The sequence below is a fragment of the Streptopelia decaocto genome, assembly GCF_964273445.1.
Source record: "Streptopelia decaocto genome assembly, chromosome: 2".
Classification (NCBI taxonomy): Eukaryota; Metazoa; Chordata; class Aves; order Columbiformes; family Columbidae; genus Streptopelia; species Streptopelia decaocto.
In genome coordinates, this window is record NC_138655.1 from 119766882 (window position 1) to 119786145 (window position 19264).

The window sequence follows — 19264 nt, forward strand, 5'->3', positions numbered from 1 at the left end:
GACCATGAACTGCAAAGTAAAACTGGATGTTATTCTTCTAGGAAAAGCGAACAGATTGGAAGCTCTGCCTCTGGTAAAACTCATAGTCCCATGGAATGGACGAGTGTAACTAGAAGGCCTGTCCACTGGGCCCACAGAGTCAGAGATTGAGACACAATAGCCCTCTGTTCTTGAAGCTGTGAGGGTTATTTGCTTTTGTTAACTACTTGTTTTGGAGGAATCTCCAAATTTCATTTTGTTTCCTGCCCTGAGATGGGGTTATGGGATCATCCTCTCAGTAAGAAATCTAGGATGCCTAGTGATGTCTTATTGCCCTGAGCAGCGTGTTGGGACCGAACAAACAGATCCCATCACAAGAAAATACCTTTTAATTGCTTTGTGTGCATCACAAAGGCTGTGGAGGCAAGAGGCCATTTCACCAGAACACCTCCATGGAGATGGAAATGGGCCTGTTGCTTGGTAAATAGATGAATTAACCAAAGCACCTGCACTGAAAGAGAGGGTTCAGGCTAGTAGTTCTGGCACTGTGCATAGGAGAGCTGGGGCTAGGAGAGAGAAGCTGTACATATTGACTGCTTCTCCTCTCACTGTGTAGTACGTGTGGGGTGGGGGTGCTTTCAGCTGTGCCCAAGACTTTGCATTAAGTAGTTGTTTTTTAGCTGCTGTTGGCCACCACACCCGAACATCCAGGCTATTGTCCCTGTTTTCTGCTGCTGGCTGTTGTGCTCTCCACCAGCCCCCTCCTAGCATCTGGGTATAGTGATAAGAGGCACAGTAGAAAAGATGAGGAAGAACAAGCAGTCATAGAAGGGGGCCTCCTTGGTCACCCCTGGCTTAACTAACTCCCAAAGGTCTTTCTCCTGAACCTTCTTGTAGAAGGCCCTTACTGTCATTAGGTGATTATCAAATGGGCCCCTTCAGTTGGGGTGTGGAGGGGGGTAGTTGCATAACACTGTAGCCTTTTCATGTGTTACTGTGATGGACTGTATTGGCAATTTTTACCGTACTCAATCAAAAAAATGGCCTATTGCCTTATTTCTGAAACTTAAGCTGTGTGGGCATGCATACAATTGTTTTCATCATTGAGACTGGGTGCTTTCAGAAATCATTACATCAGTGACTCTTGGAGTTTCTTGTGAAATGTTTCAAATTTTTGGTTGCTTTTCTTTAGTCCACTTACGAGAATCAAAATCTAATGGAAAACCTTCTCTGCTTATACTAGGAAAATCTATTTTTCACTTTCACATGGCAGCCAGAATAAGGCTGGGGCAGGATCAGGGCTTGTCAGTCACCTGGGTGATTCTCATCTTGCTACACTCCCATGCCATGTTCTGTTTCAGAGCAAATGACTACCTGTAACTGCTGGTCCAGCATCTGGCTGCTGGTTGTGGTCCAGACAGTAAACCTGAACCCCTAAGGGGCTCTAGGGTATAATCTTGTCTTATTTCTAGCTCAAGCAATAAACAGAACTGTCTTTTCAGGAGAGAGAGCCTCCAAGTAGCTGGATTTCATAAATTTGTGGCAGAAGCTGTGTCAGTATAGTCCCTCATTCCAGAATAACTTTATTATCCAGTCTGAAACAATGTAACTTGATGACTGGCCTGTTTATATGAGAACAAGTCTTTGAACTAGAAATGTGAGGATTAGCTATTTTTGCAAGGGCTCTTTTGAGCTTTGCACATCTTACATCCCTCTTGGGACCATGGAAGGTAGTGTGGCAGGAAGTGTAAGAGTTAATTCAAGTTGTAGCTTTCAGACCTGATGCAAGCTTTAGTCTTTCTCTCTTGAAGGGAAATTTGCAGTAGTGTAATCTAGCCTATATATGGGAAAGAGTGGGCACATGTGGGCTGCAGAAAGTGAGGGTGACACTTCCATGGTGTCTCTAGTGAATTTGAGCTTGTGCTCATGTGAGTAAGCCAGGATGCTAACCAAAGAAAAATCAGTTGTGCTTGGAGGGGGGCTTGTTGTTTTGGTGGGATTTTTGTTGTGTTCATTTGTGTTTATTAGTTTGTTTTTCCTCTGAAAAGTTGTGATGAGGAAGTACGTGCCTTCCATGTCTCTTTAATGGCCTCTGGTGTTTTGTTTAGCTCCTTCAATGCTACCTGAACTGGGTACCTGCAGAAGGGATTAAGATCAGCTGCCCATCTGTATATCTTAATTTGCCAACAGGATGAACTTTGAAGTAGTTTCCTCTAAGAAATTACCAGTATGGTCTTAACAGTGTTCTGTCTTGGTAGTATTTGTTATTAAAGCAGACTAATATTCTTCCACTGATTTGAGCATTATAACATTAAGTTTTTTGGAGAGAGGAGTTGTGCTTCCTGTGGTAAGCTCTGTGACCTGTATGTAACAATCTGTGCTCAGAATGTGTTATGTTTATATTGGCTGTGTGATCTTGAACCTTTCCTAGAAAGAAAGGGTGTGGGAGAAGAGGTTATTCTGCCCATCGTTATTCACCAAGGTATTTGTTAAGGGTAGTATGTTTTTCACCTGGGCAGTAAAAATACTGATTGTATTTTTAAAAAAATGGAGCACATCTGGGTAGTTAGCAGCAGAGGGGGTGTATTTTTACTCAAGTCATTAATACCTAATTGCAGTTTTCTAAAAATACTACTTCCCCCACCCCCTGTTAGGGCTTGTGGATATGTAACTTTCAGGTCCATGCCTAAAGTCACTGCTGTGACTCTTAGTTTCTCATGTGGAGAGCTGATAAGTGACTAATCCTTGAACCACTGGGACATGAGGTGGGGAGGGAACTCAGTGTTCTGTTTGGACAACTTGCTGTTCTTTGAAACACAAAGGAAAGCACTAGCTTTTAATTTTTTTTGTGGTCCTTACAATAAGGTGTGGGCTGCTTGGCGCTTTTAGACTAAGGAAATTGCTTGAAATGGCTTAAAAAAATAAACACAGAAATGTCTTAAATACACATAAAGTCTTTTAACAGCTGATAGTATGCAAACTGTTTTTGCATGTGTGTGCATGTGCTTAGCTGCTAATGGAGGATCGAACATAGTCTTCAAATGTACCTTGGTTGTGTGGGAAAGCCCTTTGATACCTGTGCTGCCCTTTGCCAAGCAGCAGTAAAACCAATCCCTTTCTAGGAACTTGGAAGCAACCAGACTAGAACTTGGCACGTACAACATGTCCATTCAGCAGGGCAGTTTATAGGGACCAGTCAGGAACTATTACCAGAGGGCAGTAGCAGATGCAATTAAAGGTTGTGGCAGCTAGAGAACGACAAAATGAGAAACTGGCCTTTGCTTTGTCTTTGCTGCTTCAGCTATGTTTAAGTATATATAACAAATATATATTTCTTTTCAAAAATAAGTCATTGATGGGGACACAGACTAATGTGGTGTTCTGGTCCTTCTCAGTCTGAAGAAGCATGATCTCGAATGTATTGTTTTAAAAAATACACAACTAAGTAAACTGCTTTCAGCTGTAATTTCTGAGAACTTAAATCATTACAGGAAAGAAACACCATATTCTAGTATTCTCTGAAGTGCATTCATTATGTTCTTAAACGACTTGCTTCTCTGCTAGATGAATAAAAGCTACTTGAATGAGTCAAATTCTTGAGTGTCTTTGCTTTAAAGTTTGGTAATTTCATATTCATTATTTGCATTTACAGCTTCACAGTGCAAATTTGGTCTGAAGAGATTAAAGAGTTAGTTTAATCTTTGCCTGCAAGACCTCAAACTCCTCCTTCCCTCCCACCTACCCATTTCAAGGATAATATTCTACTGTGCCAGATTGCCCATATTGCCACCAGAAAATTGCTTGGACCACTTCTTACAAAATCAAAGGTCAACTCCATGCCTTGGTGGCAGCTGGGAAACTAATGATTTAATGCTGCTTTGACCTTTGGCTTCCTAGTCCGTTTGAGTCTGACCCAATGTTTTAATTTTCCAATACTGCTGGGCAGTTGGCTTTTGTCTGTTTCCAGATGTAACTTGCATATTGAGGCCTGTTACTGAAGTGAGAACAAAACAACAAAACATCTCAGCCTACAAAGGGGAAGGAAAAATAACAGCATCATTTTTTTTAATACTACAAAATACAGCTGTCCTGTGAGACAGACTCTACTACAGCTAGTAAGGTCAGGTTAGGAATAACACTAGACAAATATTCACATTTTGTTTACATCTAGACTTAAAGTATTTTAATGGTAATCTTGCTGAAATGCTGCTTTTTTTTTTTTTTTTTTTTTACAGGTCTGTAAAAAGCATTGGAGTAAAACCAGTAGCTCTTTCCCCTTCTGCCCTCCCTCTCTCCAAAACAGTATTTTTTGTTATTGCAGGAGGAAAAGTCCATGTTTGATCTGATACTGGGAAATGTCAGAAAAAATAACCAGTTGATTCTTAAAAATGCATGTGCTTGTTATTGGTAGGGGAATAGAAGTGTAAAGTGAGATGGAAAGCAGTGGTGACTTAGCCTTTTAGTGTGATTAAGAAGCTCCCTTTTGTGTTTTTAAAAGCACTGTGGCACTTCATTAGACGTACCTTGTCATGAATTTTTGGTGTACATACAAGGCAAATATTCTTTAGGTTTTCACAAAACCTGTAATCTTGCAGACATTGCCAGTAGAGTTTGAATTTGCTATTAATGGTGTGATAATGGTGGGGAAGGCACCCTAAGGTGGCTCATCTTTTCCTAATGGAAAGACTACTGATTGTTTAGAAAGATCCCCATTGAGTACTGTTGTATATGGAAACTCCTCTTTGCCTGAAAGTGCAAATCTCCTAGTTTTGTCTGGTCTGTCTGCCTATCACAAGTACCAGTCAGGACTTTATTCCTGCCTAAACTACTCTGCAGCTCTCAAAGGTCAGCTCATACCCGGGCTTATGTGTGAGAGGTTAGTTTTGCAGAGCAGATGGGCTCCTAAAAGTTTTATGGTCTCCAGTCAAATCACCTCAAGCTGTAATCTCATTAAATCTTAAGTGAATCAGTGGATCTGGTTATTACTTGAAAGCAGAGTTACAGGAAGCGATGTTCCCCATGCAGTAGGTCTGTCTTGGCAGTAAGGGACCAGAGGGATGTGCCTGTGTGTGGCTCTTGTGGCAAAAATGGTGAGTGGGGTGCAGCAAGTTAACCTTTTGGTACAGGACAAAGGTAGAGAAGCAGCCTTTGTGGTATTACCTGTATGGAGTTTTAATTTTCTCTCTTACTCTTGATCACATGTACCCATTACACTGTCCCAGTAAGTCATTTGTCGTAGAATAAATTAACCTTATAATTTGCTTAGCACTGTGCACACAGTTGCTGGAAGAACTGCTTGATGACACTGTCCAAAAGCCTGTCCTACCTTTTTTTTTTTTTTTAAATAATCATATTGTTTTCCAGATTTCATGTGCTAGAAAACACTACGTAGAAGAATATTCTTAAGGCAGGCAGGTAGCTTCCTTGAAGTGCTTTTTGACCAAGCAGACTTGGCTCAATAGGTTAATTGTCTTGTGCTCAAATCTGGTTGAGCGTGTTTTGTACTTTTCTGCTTGGATTGCAGAAAGTCTATTTTAAAGAGGATAAATCTAATCTATGACCCCTCAGACTTTTCTTAGCAGGCAGGGGACATGTAGGACTAGTTTGGCAATACATAAAAAATTAATGATCATAGCTTAACATGCAAGACTTCTGTGTACAAGAGTCTTCATGAAAACTTCCTGCTGATTGCTCAGAGATATTAAATTTTTATCTTGCCTACCTGCTTCTTCCCTCCCAGGGCGTGGGGGAGTGGAATCATACCTTGTGTAAACCCAGACTTTTGGTGAATTGATGTACCTTAACTGCAGTCAGACTCCTTGACAGTTTTTGTTAGAAATAGCATATTTCTGATGTAGAAGTCCATGGTGCACTTTCACATGCTTTCACTGTAATAATGGTATCTTCTTATATATGTATTGTACATACAAAACAGCATGGATTTTACTACAAAATGCCTTTATTTGTAGTAAGGCTAGTGCATATTTTTCTCTTCAAGAACTGGGCAAGGGTTTAACCTTCTGAGCCATTCCCTTCTCCCTTCTTCCTTTAATAAAGTGAGTCAAATCTGGCTCTTCGTCTCTATGTAGTTCAGCCTGGATAGTGTTTCTTCTCTTTGCTGATGATTGAACAAGCTGCCTGGGTTTGCGTTTATCCTGATCTGAAGCTCAAACAAGGCTACAGTTAAAGTTTAGGGTAAGGCTAACTTGCCTGTAGAATACAGAAGCAACCTAAAGCTAGTGTTACGTGGAATGGAAGACATGTGCTTTCACTCAGCAGTTCAAATATCTAAACATTATCTAAAGATTCAAAATGCTTTAAAATCCTTAAAAGGTCCTCAAAATACTTCACTGAACCATAAGAGGGTGGCACCAAACCACTATATAGTTTGGTTAGACCAAAATGATAGTGCTCTGCAACAGAACTTATTTGATGGATGTATGAATACATACACTATATACTTGGACCCACAGGAGCCCCATGGAATGGGTTAAAAATGCAGCGTGTATATAAATCGTAACTTAAACCTTGACTGGGGTGGAAGATTGTCCTCACTCTTCCAAAACTGAACCTGCTGCTCAATAATGGTGTCTATGGCACAATGACAAAATGCAATTATTAGTGTTTCTTAATCATTGTCTGTAAGCACCTTAAATCTGCCCTGCAGTTTGAAGCAATAGTAATTCTGTTCTCCTTTAGTTTTCACTTCACTGAATGCTTATCTCTTTGCACTTCTCCTGAATTCAAAATAAAGCAATCTTCAAACCTCTCCATAAGGAAAACGGCTATTAAGAGTAGGACACTGTATAGCAGTTACATTCTGCCTTTCTGTCATGGATTTATTGGGAGAGGGGGATGGGGCAGTGTTTAAAATAAAGAGATTACTTTGTGGGGTGGGTGTGTGTGGAAAGATAGGCTTTAAACTTGCTTGTACCTGTATTTCACACATTTGGAAATTAGTGTGAGGCAGGTAAGTGATTAATCTAGTGTTCTGAAACTCATGAGGTCTTGCTACTGTTTTGTTGCTAAAGAGACAAACAGCTGGTGATATATGAAGACATGCTTAAATTGTTGATCAGGACTTGTCTTAAATCTTCACATAGAAATAAAAATACCTCTAATTTTTTCTGTCACTATAGAAAACACTTCTGATTCCCTGTAGAAAACAGATCTGTGTTCTTGGATGTTTCTATGATTTACAGTACCTTTTTTGGCAGCAACTGCAAAGCTGTGTCATTGTGATAGATAAGAATTTACTCATTCATTTGCAAGGGATTAAAGAGTAACCTGCAGTAATGTTTGTATGATTATTGAAATACCCCGTGGCTGTTAAGACAGCCAGGTCTTCCAAAACAAACATTAAATACTAGAGTTCAATTGGAAGTAATAGTGCACTAGCACCCATAGGCTAACACTTCCATGAGGAGTCTTTCATAAAATGTGATTGTACAATCCTCCTTAACATTAAGCAGAATTGTAACAAGCCTATTAATCTGACTAGTTTAATCTGGTACTTTACTACAAGAAGCAAAGCTTTGATCCTCAGGGACAACATTGTTTTTCTGAATAAGATACTCAGTATATGTGCCAACTCTTGTGCTGGGAGCAGGTAATGATTATTTTTGACATGCAAGGTACAATTTGATGGTGTTAGCTGAGAAACCCTGATATAGTATATATAAAATATGCTTTTAGGAGTTACTGCCTGGGTCTGGAGCAAACAAATTTTTCTTTCAATGCAACCCAAATTTGTTTTTGCTTAATTAAGATTCTTCATTTATGAGGAATCCCAACTGAAACCTCAACATGTTGTAATTTTTCTTCCTGCTCTGAAACATGTGTACTTAAGCTAGTAAAAGTTTTACACTTGCATATTTTTAGTGTGTGAGCATTTGGGAGGATGATGGTACAGAGGGAGAACTTGAATGTTTGTGTTTTTTTTTTTTTAAAAGGATACCTTCTAAATGTTCTTGTTAGCCATTTGGGGGTTTCAGTGAAGAGAAGTTCCTTCTAAGGCCTTATTCTTTAAGGAATATATTCTGTATGTGGGTACCTAGTTGTTGCAAAAATAGTGTTTGGGAGACAGTAAGGCAAGAGGAGCAGGGAAGGCAAAGAACAGAGTGGTGCTGCATTTGTGCTTTCCACAAAACCTGTTCCACATAAGCAGTAACAAAAAACATTGCAGTATAAAACACTTGGAATGGTTTATATGTCAGTTTTCCCAGACAACCATCTTGCCTGTGCTTCCTAATAAAAGGCTATAGTTGGTAACTTTCACTTTGACCAGAGTTTGATGTGCATATGGCACTGGTGGTAACTGGGCTTGTTTAATAGGCATGGGTTGTTTCACAATTAAAGAAGGGGAAAAAAAAAATTAATAGCCCCTGCTGTGGGGGTTCAGTACTATGGCTGTTCTTGTTACAGCTTTCCTCTGAGGACACAAGAGGTGCAAGGCAGAAGTGGGAGGAACAGCAGAGCTGGTCTGTTCCCATCAGACATCCAGGCCGCAGTAGTAGCTGCTGCCTGATGCAGAGGTGGTGGGGGGAGAGGAAACAAGGATGACACTTTCTTCTATGTCCCCTGTCTGCCTCACACCCTTGGCCAACTGGGTGGTTTCCCACCTAGAAAATGTGTGACGAAGGAGGAATTCTTTCCTATAATATCCCAGGTGAACATTTTATGCCCCAATGCACAAATTTATATTACTGTTCCTTGTTTTAACTGTCCGTAGGTTAAATGGCTGTAGGATCACTATGGTTCTGTTTCTAAATTTAAACTTAGAGAGGTACTTAATTTTTTATTATATGCAAGAGTCTAAGGTTTACCACAGGGAGTCATTGCAAGCAGCCTAATCCCTTCAGTAATTGCTATTGTTGTAGTGATATTAGCTTGCATAATACTTTGTAGATCTCTGAAAAACTGATTTTGGGAAGAGGGTTGGGGTTGGCAAGACAGATGGGGACAGGTCAGGGACAGTGTCTTTTACAACTATGTGGAGTGATTTGCCTACCAGACTACTACACAAACTGGAATCACCAGTGTTTAGCAGTGGTGGTGTTAGAAATCTGAATTGCTTCATTTTGCTAAATGTTAATAGCCCCCTTTGTTAAAAGAGCTTTGAGATTTGTTAGTCTAAAAGTTGATCTAGTTCTTCCTTCATCCCAACACAAATCTTCCTTTTTTATAAAAAAAAAGTTAGATGCTTTTTTCTTTCTGTAGAAATGATGTAATGTTATTTAAATGATTTTAAACAAATATTAAAATTATTTTAAACAAATAATTAGTACAAAGAAACATCACAGAATGTTTTAAGATAGAAATAAGACATTGAGCTACCTCATACTTCTGTTTATAATAATGTTACTTCCATATAAAAATGGCTTTAAAGTGTTGTTCTGTACTACTTGTTTTATCTCTGGGTTCTTGTGCTCTTCCCATATTATTAGCAGTAAGGGCCACACAAGTAAGGGGAAACAACTAGACAGTAAAGCTGTAAAGTGAGCTCAGAATTCATAGTTGGTTAGTTTTTTAGTATTTTCTAGCTACTGTGGTTTGACTTCCAGGTTAAATTCCTATGGTGATTAAACTTGGGGTTTCCAAATATGCACTTGAAATCTTTTTTTTGCTTGTAACAAGTAAGTTCTAGATGATGTAATTAAAGCATCACACTATGTGAAAGAATGTGTGCAAACTCATGTTCTAAAGAACATTTTTTCTGAACCAGTATTTCTAGTACTACTGAAAACCAAAGAAGGGGAGAACACAAAACAAAAACCCAAACAAGCTAACAAACAAACAAGCCACCAAACAACATACCTACAAAAAAAATCAACAATCCAAAAACCCCATGCAAAACCAAAAACTAAAGTAGAACCTATTAAGTTAAAATAGGTAAAGCCACAGTTTCTCTTCCTCCTCATACTATTTTTTCCCCTAACAACTGAGCATTATGAATTTAAGATGTCTAGCCTGATAGGCTTTCTGAAACCCTAGAGAAGTCCTCTAAAAACATTTATGGGAATCTGTTGCACTAAAGTAAACTTTCTTAGGTAGTGGTGGTTTTACTACAGAACAGCTCTATAAGAAAATTAATCCCACAAAAGACCTGTTTATGCTGAGATCAGGAAACTGCTCTGGCAAATTCCACACAACTCATCAGCTGAAGATTTTTCACAATTGGCTTCTCTTTGGTATGAGCACTAGATGGTCCTTGAGTGAAATCTGGGAACTTTAGGGTTTGTTCCTCTTCCCACTCCCCCCATTAAATCATAAGGAGTAAGGTTTGTTTCCAGTATATTAAGAAACAAAAACATGTGATAGTTATCTACTTGCAAGGCAGATAATAGCATCCTTGCTGTCACCTTCCTGTGTGAAGGTCAACAGTTGCCAAGGACCTGAATGGCAGTTGTGTTCTCTGCAGTGGTGCAGGAACAGTGGTGGAGTTGGGGAATGTGGATTTTGGGAGGTGAGGCCTACACCGATGTTAGTCACAGAGCGGGATGCAGGAACCTTGAGTGACTGACTCCTGTTCTGGCCCTTCCTGTGTGTAGAAGGGAACATTTAGAAAGCTCTAATGCTGAGCTGTGCTGGAAAAGGGAAAATGTGTTACATCAGGAGTTCGTAGACATGTTGAAGCGTGGTTCTCTCTAAGAAACAAAATGCTGCGTGCAATAGCAAAGCAGTCATCAACCCGTTACGATTTACAGCATCACTGAAATCATGGCCAAGCTTTGGCTGAAAACTACAAGACACTATAGCTTTCCAGAGAGCTGGAGGGCTAAGGAGGCTCAGTGAAGGATTTGCAGGGACTTAAAGCAGTGACTTGGACAGATGGGCATGAAAGTGCAACTGGGTCCTGTCCCACTCCAATGTCTGCTTCCTCAGCAGGCTGTTAGCTTGCTTGCTTGAACTGTTGAATATTTAGATCCACCCACTGTCCCCTGTGCCAAGACCACCCTGCTGCTACTCATGTAATGTAGATTTGGCACAGAAGCTGCATTTAAACAGCTAATGAGTTGCATGTTGAAGCACAAGCTGGTCTCCCCTAGTGAATTTTGTAAAAGAGTTGATTTATCACTGGCTAAGCAATCTATGAGCTACTGATACTATTGCATCTTTCCCTTGACTGGCTACTTTACCTGCTTTAGTGCTGAAGCAGAGGCTGTGGCTTTTATTTTAAAACACAAATGCACGTTTTCTTACCCCAAACATTTTCTTTAAAAGAAAATTGTGGGATGTAGATTTTATGTTATACAGTAATTCAATGATAACACACTGTAGGATAATTGTACCTGTGCCACTTCAGTATGAACATCAGAATATTAAGCTTTGCTTATCTGAATTTAGAAAGAATTTGGAGCCAGCAGATGCTTAAACCAGCTTTGTCAAAGGTGTGAATTCCTGTCTCCTAGCCCCAGTTTGCAGCCTGTTGTCACACTTACAGTGATGATCTGGCCTTCAGAGTGAAGTGGATCTTGATTGTCACTTCTAATCCCAGTCCTTTTGAATTTGCAGATGCTGTTTGTGACAACTTAAATGGTCTCTGCTTCACTCCTAGCTGGCTTTTAATAGTCACTGGGTTTTCTAAACTTGGTTAATGGAACTATGTATCTTCCAAAAAAACTTTGCCTTTAACCTAGATAATTTGACTGACTCATCTTGTTCATGTCACCACTCTAAAATATGCAGCTGTTTTTACTGGTTTCATGGCATCACAGCAGGATTGAAGGTGGTAAATATAAAGAATTTTAAGAGTATGATAGTCTGGTTTAACAGCCTGTTTAGCTTATCAGACTCAACTCCAGGTAGATACTGTTCACTCAGTTAGAATTTGAGATGAATTATATCAATGAGAGGATTTACAGTGATTTCAAGCTGTGAGGTTGGCCAAGTACCAGAACTGAACCACGTACCTTAGCACTGGGGCTCAACTGATATTTAATAGATAGTTGTCATCGGGTCCTGGCCCTACCTCTTTTCTGATCCCACGGTCAGCTCATTGAATAAACTATTTTCTGAAATTATTTTTCTGCTGTTCATAAAGATCCCCAGATCTCTCCACAGAGACTGAAGGAGCAGTGAAGTGGGGGGATGGAAAGGAGGAAGGCAGGAGATGTAGGGCTCTCTTGTAGAGTGTCTATCAGTTTAATTGTGGAGTGACATAACAGCCTTGTGCTGTGACATTCATACTGGGAGCAATGCTGGGTTAGATCTGGGGTTTTATAAGTGAGCTTCGCTTCCCTTCATGTGGTGGGCTCAGAGATACCTGTGTGGCTAAGAAGCTGCAGCAAGGAACAGAACCCACTGGAGCATGTGGGAAAAGTGCTGGGAAAATGTATGTGGAATTACAGCTTTATTTCCTACAGGCAAACTTGCATGAGTCTTGAAGTCATCTGTTAGCTGGGCTTTTATTATTCCATGTGGGGTAGGGAAATCAAGCTGAATTTAACAGAATGGCTGAATGATCCTCTTGCACTTGATAAACTTATAAATGGACCAAAACCTGTCTCTGTTCATCCAGATGGCAAAAAAGGAAAGTAATAAATAGCAAACTGGTTTCACTAATCCCAACTGGTGCAGTTTCCTGTGCATACTGCATGCCCTATGTAGTATGGGCTGTGATGCTTCAAGGTGACCATATTCTTGTAGAAACTTTTTTCATTAGAATATTGACCTGAATTTGAGAATTAACTTTTGTCTGCTGTGGAGACTTTCTGGAGTTGTTGTACCATTTCTCTGGATGCAGTGGGAAAAACTGGTGTTAAGCCAGTCTCTTCTACACCTGAGCATTAAGTCAAAGTACAGATTCCAAGAGTAATTTGATCATTATGTGATGAGTTTATCTCTGAAAGTGAAATGTTTCAGGTATAATAGGAAATAGCCTATAGTTCTGATGTGTATCACATGGTTTGCTCACATGTTCAGTCATTATATATTGCATTTAAATTATATAAATGCAGATCTTAAAGTTCCTAATATTCTGATCGTGGTGTGAAGCAAGATAATTATTACAGATTGCTATTAAAATGGAAACTAAGGACCAGCTTCCTACAGAGTAAAGATATGACTACTTTCTACTTACACTTGCAACAATTATCTGCACCAAACTATGGGCCAGTCATCCTGGGTGGTGTATTTATGTGCTGCTAAAATTTAAATAAATAAAAATCAAAAATTGCTGCATGCACGATATAGGCGAGCAGCTTTTTCTCCAGTTCTGAGATGCTGGGGAACAAAAACAAGCACAGTACTGAGGCAGGAGGACCAAAATTCATTGGAAAATTAGTTTATGTTAAAGTTCATAGTCATCTAAGCTTTACAGACTACCTAACAAAGCCACTGGTGTTTGAGTTACTGTCAAGGGAACTAGATAATAAAACACCTTTAGTAATGGAAAAATTTAGACTGACTATGGTTGGGTTTTTTGGTCATAAACTCAAGCTAGGTTAACTTACAAATGAGGCTACTGTTTTGTCTGTAGATTTTATTTTAATTTATTGTTGCTGGTTAAGATTGTGTTGGTTAGGATTATAGGGTAGCTTTTAGAGCATCAGATTTATATTTTAAAATAATGTGACTTTGTGTTGCTACCTTGTACAAATTCTTAATGCTGTAGGCTTGAATAAAATCATTGCAAGACACTAAAATGTCATGACAGAAAACAAATTCTTAAACATGGTTAGGTTCCACATGCTGTATTGACAATTGTGTGCATATGTGCTCTTAAATGTGCTCTGAAATGAGAGAAATCAAGTGTTTGCAAGCTGGGAGGAGAAGGGCACTGTGAGTATTGCTGAAGGAACATTTGTATAAACACAGGTTAAGGGTAAGCTGCCTCAACTGCTGTCTCTGCTGAATTTCCCTCTGTCATGGTGCCTACTACATTCCATTGCTTTTGTCTGGGCTTGGTATTTGGGAAATTTTGGTGAGGGCTGGAAGGGGGGTGGGGGGGCACGCTGGAAGCTGGTCAGCAGTAAGGAGAGGAGGGTTGGTGTGGGAATTGTGGAGTGGGGTCAGGGTTTAACTTTAGTGGCCATTCATCAGATGATGATTGATTGCTGTGCAGTCCCGGGGGACGTTTAACAACATCTCCACCCATCCCCCTGCCCCCTTTGAAAGCAGATGGACCAAAAAATGGGGAGAGCGACACCCAGGAATTCCTGCTGTTGTAAAATGTTTTTTACGGTGCACTGTACAGCCTTTCCTGAAGCAATCACATTTATGGCCTTGCTGTTGTATTTCTTGGGCTGCTGTGGCCGTAAAAGATGAATAGCCCTGTAATATGGTTCACTGATTCTGTTTAAATTGAAGTAGGCTCTCTTGATTGTTTTGTGTCTAAAATTGTATGCCACCAATTCAGGAAATATTTCCTGTTTGGGAAATAATCAACCCATAGCTGATTTATTTTAAAATAAATCACTTTTCACTATCTCTGAAACTATTCCCCTCTTGAATTCTGACTTCTTCATTTAATTTTGATGGAAATTCTAAAATACTAATTAATGTAGTGATGCAGTTCTTTAGTAGATATATTTTTCTTTTAACTTGCTTATCAATATTTTTTTTCCTTTACTAGGAAGTTACCCGAATGGATGTTGGAAAGGCACCAGTTAACATAATTAATTACTTAATAATTACTACAGAAAAAAAATTATTGAAATGCAATTTACATAATTCTGAATTCCTTTGAAAGGACAAATCTCTGTACTTCTCACTTTTGTTGTCTACAAGAACATTTGTGTAGTTTGGAAGAAACATGTTTGAAGGTTTTGCTTATAAAAAAACTCAATGGAAAAGCAAAATGAATGGGACAATAGTTAATTTACAGCTTGCTGGATCTTTGACTTTATCATCTCTTAAGGTGGAGGGGGGGATGTTTTAGGACTTTCCTCCTGAGTACTGTGGAGGAGGTTTTTTGCTGTTGTTTTGTATGGTGTGTGTATGATGTGGGGTTTTTTTGTTTGTTTTGGTTAGTTTTTTTTTTTTTAGTATCACAAGCTGATCTTCCTAATGGAAAACTTAGTATTACTCTTTCCTACCACTACCCCTGCTTGTCCACATTTCAAGAATCTTATCATTTGTCATGTAATGAGCACAGGAGGAGCAGAATGTCACTGTATTGACAGTGCAACTGAAATTTGGGGTGCCCTTCTCACTGAGATTGGAAGAAGGCAAGGCTCTGCCCACCTTTTAGGTACACTACAAGTGCATCAAATCTGAATTGAGAACATGCTTTTCTATCATCCTACTTCAATAGGACAATATATTGTTGGTATGAGCTGTTTGCAGGGGCTTGTTTGTTGGGGGAGGGTAGGAGAAAGGGGGGTTTGCTTCCCCCCCACCCCCCCTTTTTTTTCCCCTCCTTCCTCCTATTTAGAAACAGGCATGGAAACTTAATCTAGCAGTATGTGACCTTTGTGGCCATGACCTAGGGACTGGGATGTGAGCAGGCTTGAGCATAACAATAAATGCCTGGCTGTGGTTGCGAGCACAGGCAAGATGGAAGCTGTGCTCCCAGCTTCCTTAGCCCAGCTGGCACAAATTCCCCCCTGACTCTTGCACCCTGCACAGCTGGGTACTTTGCAGCTTAATTCTCTGGGAGTGTGGTCCTCCTGCTTGTGGTCACTGTTGGGTGCTCCTGATGGCCAATATGTGAGACCGACCACCAGAAGAGAATTGCCCTTCTTGTTCCTCTGCCACCTTGGGGTTACTGTTGAAGCCTTTGTGTCCAGAAAGGAGTTTCTGGAAGGTTCCTAGTGTATTCTGAAGCTGGCAGGTTCTTCCAGCTCCCTTTCATGCTGAGAGCAGTAGTGTTTGTACATTTGTGCTTTCTCATGTGTGTATTTAAGGTAACTGTTGTCTGTCACTGTCTATTTCTCCTTTGCTCATGCCTGTAAACGCTTTTGCTCCCAGACTTTAAATCTGTTTCCACCATTTTGTTTACTAAGAAATAGATGAGGTTTTATCAATGACTTTGTGGTGTTTACCCAAAAGGCTTTTCCCCTGCTATGTCCTATGTAATCTGCATATTTCTGAAATGAGATTGTGGCTTTCGTCTCCATTCTAAATTTGGGAGTGATGCTTTACATGACATTTTGGTGGGTGACGAGAGGCAACTGAACAGCTTAAATTCAGTTTCTCTTTGGTTTGAACAGCTGGGTGACTCTTTACCATTGGGTGATGTTACCTTGCAGCAGGAGTGCCTGGGTGACAGGACTGATTTGTGGTGGTTTACCAAGCTTTTGCTTCTGGTGTTGACTATTTTGGAGGACTAATAACAGATTTTACTTGCTTCTGGACTTCTGTTCATATGGTCACCATTTTCCTTTCAGCTGCTGTGTGTGATTGAGGCCCCAAATCCCTGCTGTATGTTTTTAAAGTATATCGGATTCATATGACTTAACTTGATACCCTGTCTTGGTTTTCATTCTCTCTCAACTTTTCAGTTGCTTAAGTGAAGTCGTTCAGCAACATGTAATAAACATTCCCTGTAATTTCAACATCAGAATTACAGAACTGCACGAGCAAGTGAACATTGATACAGATTTAGACAAGCACAGCGTAAAGACAAGGAGCACTCTAGTTGAGGAAGATGATTTCATTTGAATAATGCATTTCAGAACCAAGGCAGCTTTTTACATCTTTACAAAAGACTGAATATCTGAGACACTGTTGGAAAGTTTAGTATTTGCACAAAAGCAAAACGTCTGTTCCAGTTTCCCTGCAGTGAAACAGAACTTTTTTTTTTTTTTAAAATGTTTTAGTAAAATCTGACATGTGTGCACAAAAACACATACCCCTTTGAGAAATTAATCCGTATGCTGCTTCAGCTGTTGCATTTACAGGAGCTTAAAATGTCACTTTAGGCAGCACAGGCAATCTGAGGGAATCACCTGTCCTGTCCTTCCCCTTCCTTTTGAAGGAGAAGGGAAAGGGAGATGTTACGCACCATATCATGAACTGTTAGTTGGAATCGGGAGGGCTGGATGACAGCTGTGAGAAGACAGTTGTATCAAATACTTGTCCAATCTCTTTTCCACTCTTGCTCCTTTCTGTGAGGTAGATTTCAAATCACTGGTGATGGGAAAATTGTAGTATGAAACCTTGTTTGCCATTGTACAGTGCATTTTGGACTCTTCCCCATGATGACCTAGATTTTGCACTCTTAACAAAAATAATGTAGTTATGAGCAAGATTTTGAATACAGAACTTTCTTGTTTTGAAGTGTGGTACTCCTTTACTTGCATCTTACAAAAGAAAAAAAACCCCAACCTGATTTTTACTTGCCTTTACTTGGATGGAAGGTGCTATTTCTGTGTGCTGCTTCCCCCTACTGGGTGGAATGGGAACAGTTGTGGCTGATGAATGGATCCCACTTCCTAGGCTAACATCTTGTGTAAGACTTTCATTGTGATTTGAATGTAGGGTTTTGAAGTGCTCTGTGAATAGAATGGGGTTTTAGTGGTTACCCACAGTTCACTGTAGCATTTGAATTCTCTGTTTATTCTGATGTTCCAGTCTTGTATCACTAGCATAGAAACACTATGTCATAGCAAAAGGTTTTGGCTTTGCTGTTGGGAGTGGCAGAAAAAGGAGTCTTGCCGAATATTGTCACTGTGCTGAACATAAGGGATTTGCATATTTTGAAAACATAGAGGATTGTTCTTCAGCATGCATAATTTGTTTTCCCCTTCTGGGGTGGGTGTGCTGATGCTCCAGGTCTCCAGTGCAGTGATTATTAAATGACCCGCTTCAGAGAATGTGGTGTTTGTGTATGCAGGAAAAGTCTTCACCTGAATCTTGCCATAGATGACATCTCCAATCTCCAAGTGTTGGCAGATGGTTTCCGCTCTTAAGAGGAGCTGATGTGGACACTCTTCCTAGTATTGTATTGCAAAGAAAACAGTGATACTTCCATCTAGCTGTTAGAGTATGATTTGGAGCTTACTGGGAGGGGATAGCCCTTCCTCTGTGGAGAAACTATTGTGAAGTCTTTGCCTATTGCTACTGCCTCTAGCCATCTCCTTTGTAGTTGAGTTGTTGGATTTTTTTCATCATGGCGCTATTTCTCTTTAATTCTTTAATAGATAGTGATAGAGTTTTGTTTTCTTCTAGGTACTGCATTTCTACTGTGATACGTGTTCTGTCCCCATATGTCGGGAATGTACCATGGGACGACATGTGGGTCACAGCTTTATCTACCTCCAAGACGCCCTCCAGGATTCCAGGACTCTCACCATTCAGCTCCTGGCAGATGCTCAGCAAGGACGACAGGCTATTCAAGTAAGATACTTCCAACTTGAGTACGTTATTTCCCCCTCCTTCTTCCCTCCCCTTCCCCGCAAGCTTGTCTGTTACAGGGCAAGGTGTCAAGGCACAAAGCTCTCTGCTGCTGTCAGTCTTCTCACCCCTTCTGTTCTCTCAGATCTCTGACAGAAGTGGCTGTGGAGCTGAAAACAAAGTGATGTTATATGAATTTTGCATTCTTGCAGCATAATCCTGTCATGTAAATCACAATATATATGAAGCACTTGAGCATGAGGCATTTTGAAGAATGTTTTGATTTGTTTAGAAATGCCAAGCCTGGTTTTGTTTTTAAAACTGAGACCTACTTTCGTGCTTGTTACAGCATCTAGCACTGTAACTACCTATGACTCTGGTTATGTCTTCAGTGTTTCCACCAAATATACAATACTAATTAGTTGTTTGATTAGTGTGAAACTTCTAATCTGCCTGTGCAGAGGATCTGGAGGTATTTCTGTCTGAGGATTACTCTGCACACACAGTTGCATACTATAACTGCCTATTATTGTGTTCTACCCCAGCTATGTTTTATAATGCAGATATAAATCATAGAATGTCCTGAGTTGGAGGGGACCCACAAGGATCATCGAGTCCAACTCCTGTCTCTGCTTATGACAACCCAAGAGTTCACACCATGTGTCTGAGGCCATTGTCCAGTCTCTTCTTGAACAGTCAGGCCTGGGGCCATGATACCTCCTTGGGGAGCCTGTTCCAGTGCTTTTCCTAATGTCCAACCTAAACCTCTCTGGTCATATCTTCCTGCAAATCCCTTGGGTTCTATCACTGGTCAGCAGAGAGAAGCAGCTGTAGCTGCCATGAGTTCTCAACTCAGTCTCCTCCAGGCTGAATAAACCAAGTAACTTTAGCTATTCCTTATACAGCTCCCCCTCCAAACCCTTCACTAACTTCATAGCTGCCTTCTGGACACTCCAGTGGCTTTATCTTTTTTTTTATGCTGCGTTGCCCAGAACTGCACACAGTG

General features: G+C 40.2%; 1 protein-coding gene across 1 annotated transcript in view; it reads left to right on the forward strand.

Moving 5' to 3' along the window:
* The window catches only part of TRIM71 (tripartite motif containing 71), a 59239-nt gene that overhangs the window by 23685 nt on the left and 16290 nt on the right, over positions 1-19264 (forward strand). Inside the window, exon 2 of the mRNA XM_082044524.1 lies at positions 18094-18261. Coding sequence (XP_081900650.1) covers positions 18094-18261 — 168 coding nt within the window. The remainder of the gene's footprint in view (positions 1-18093; positions 18262-19264) is intronic.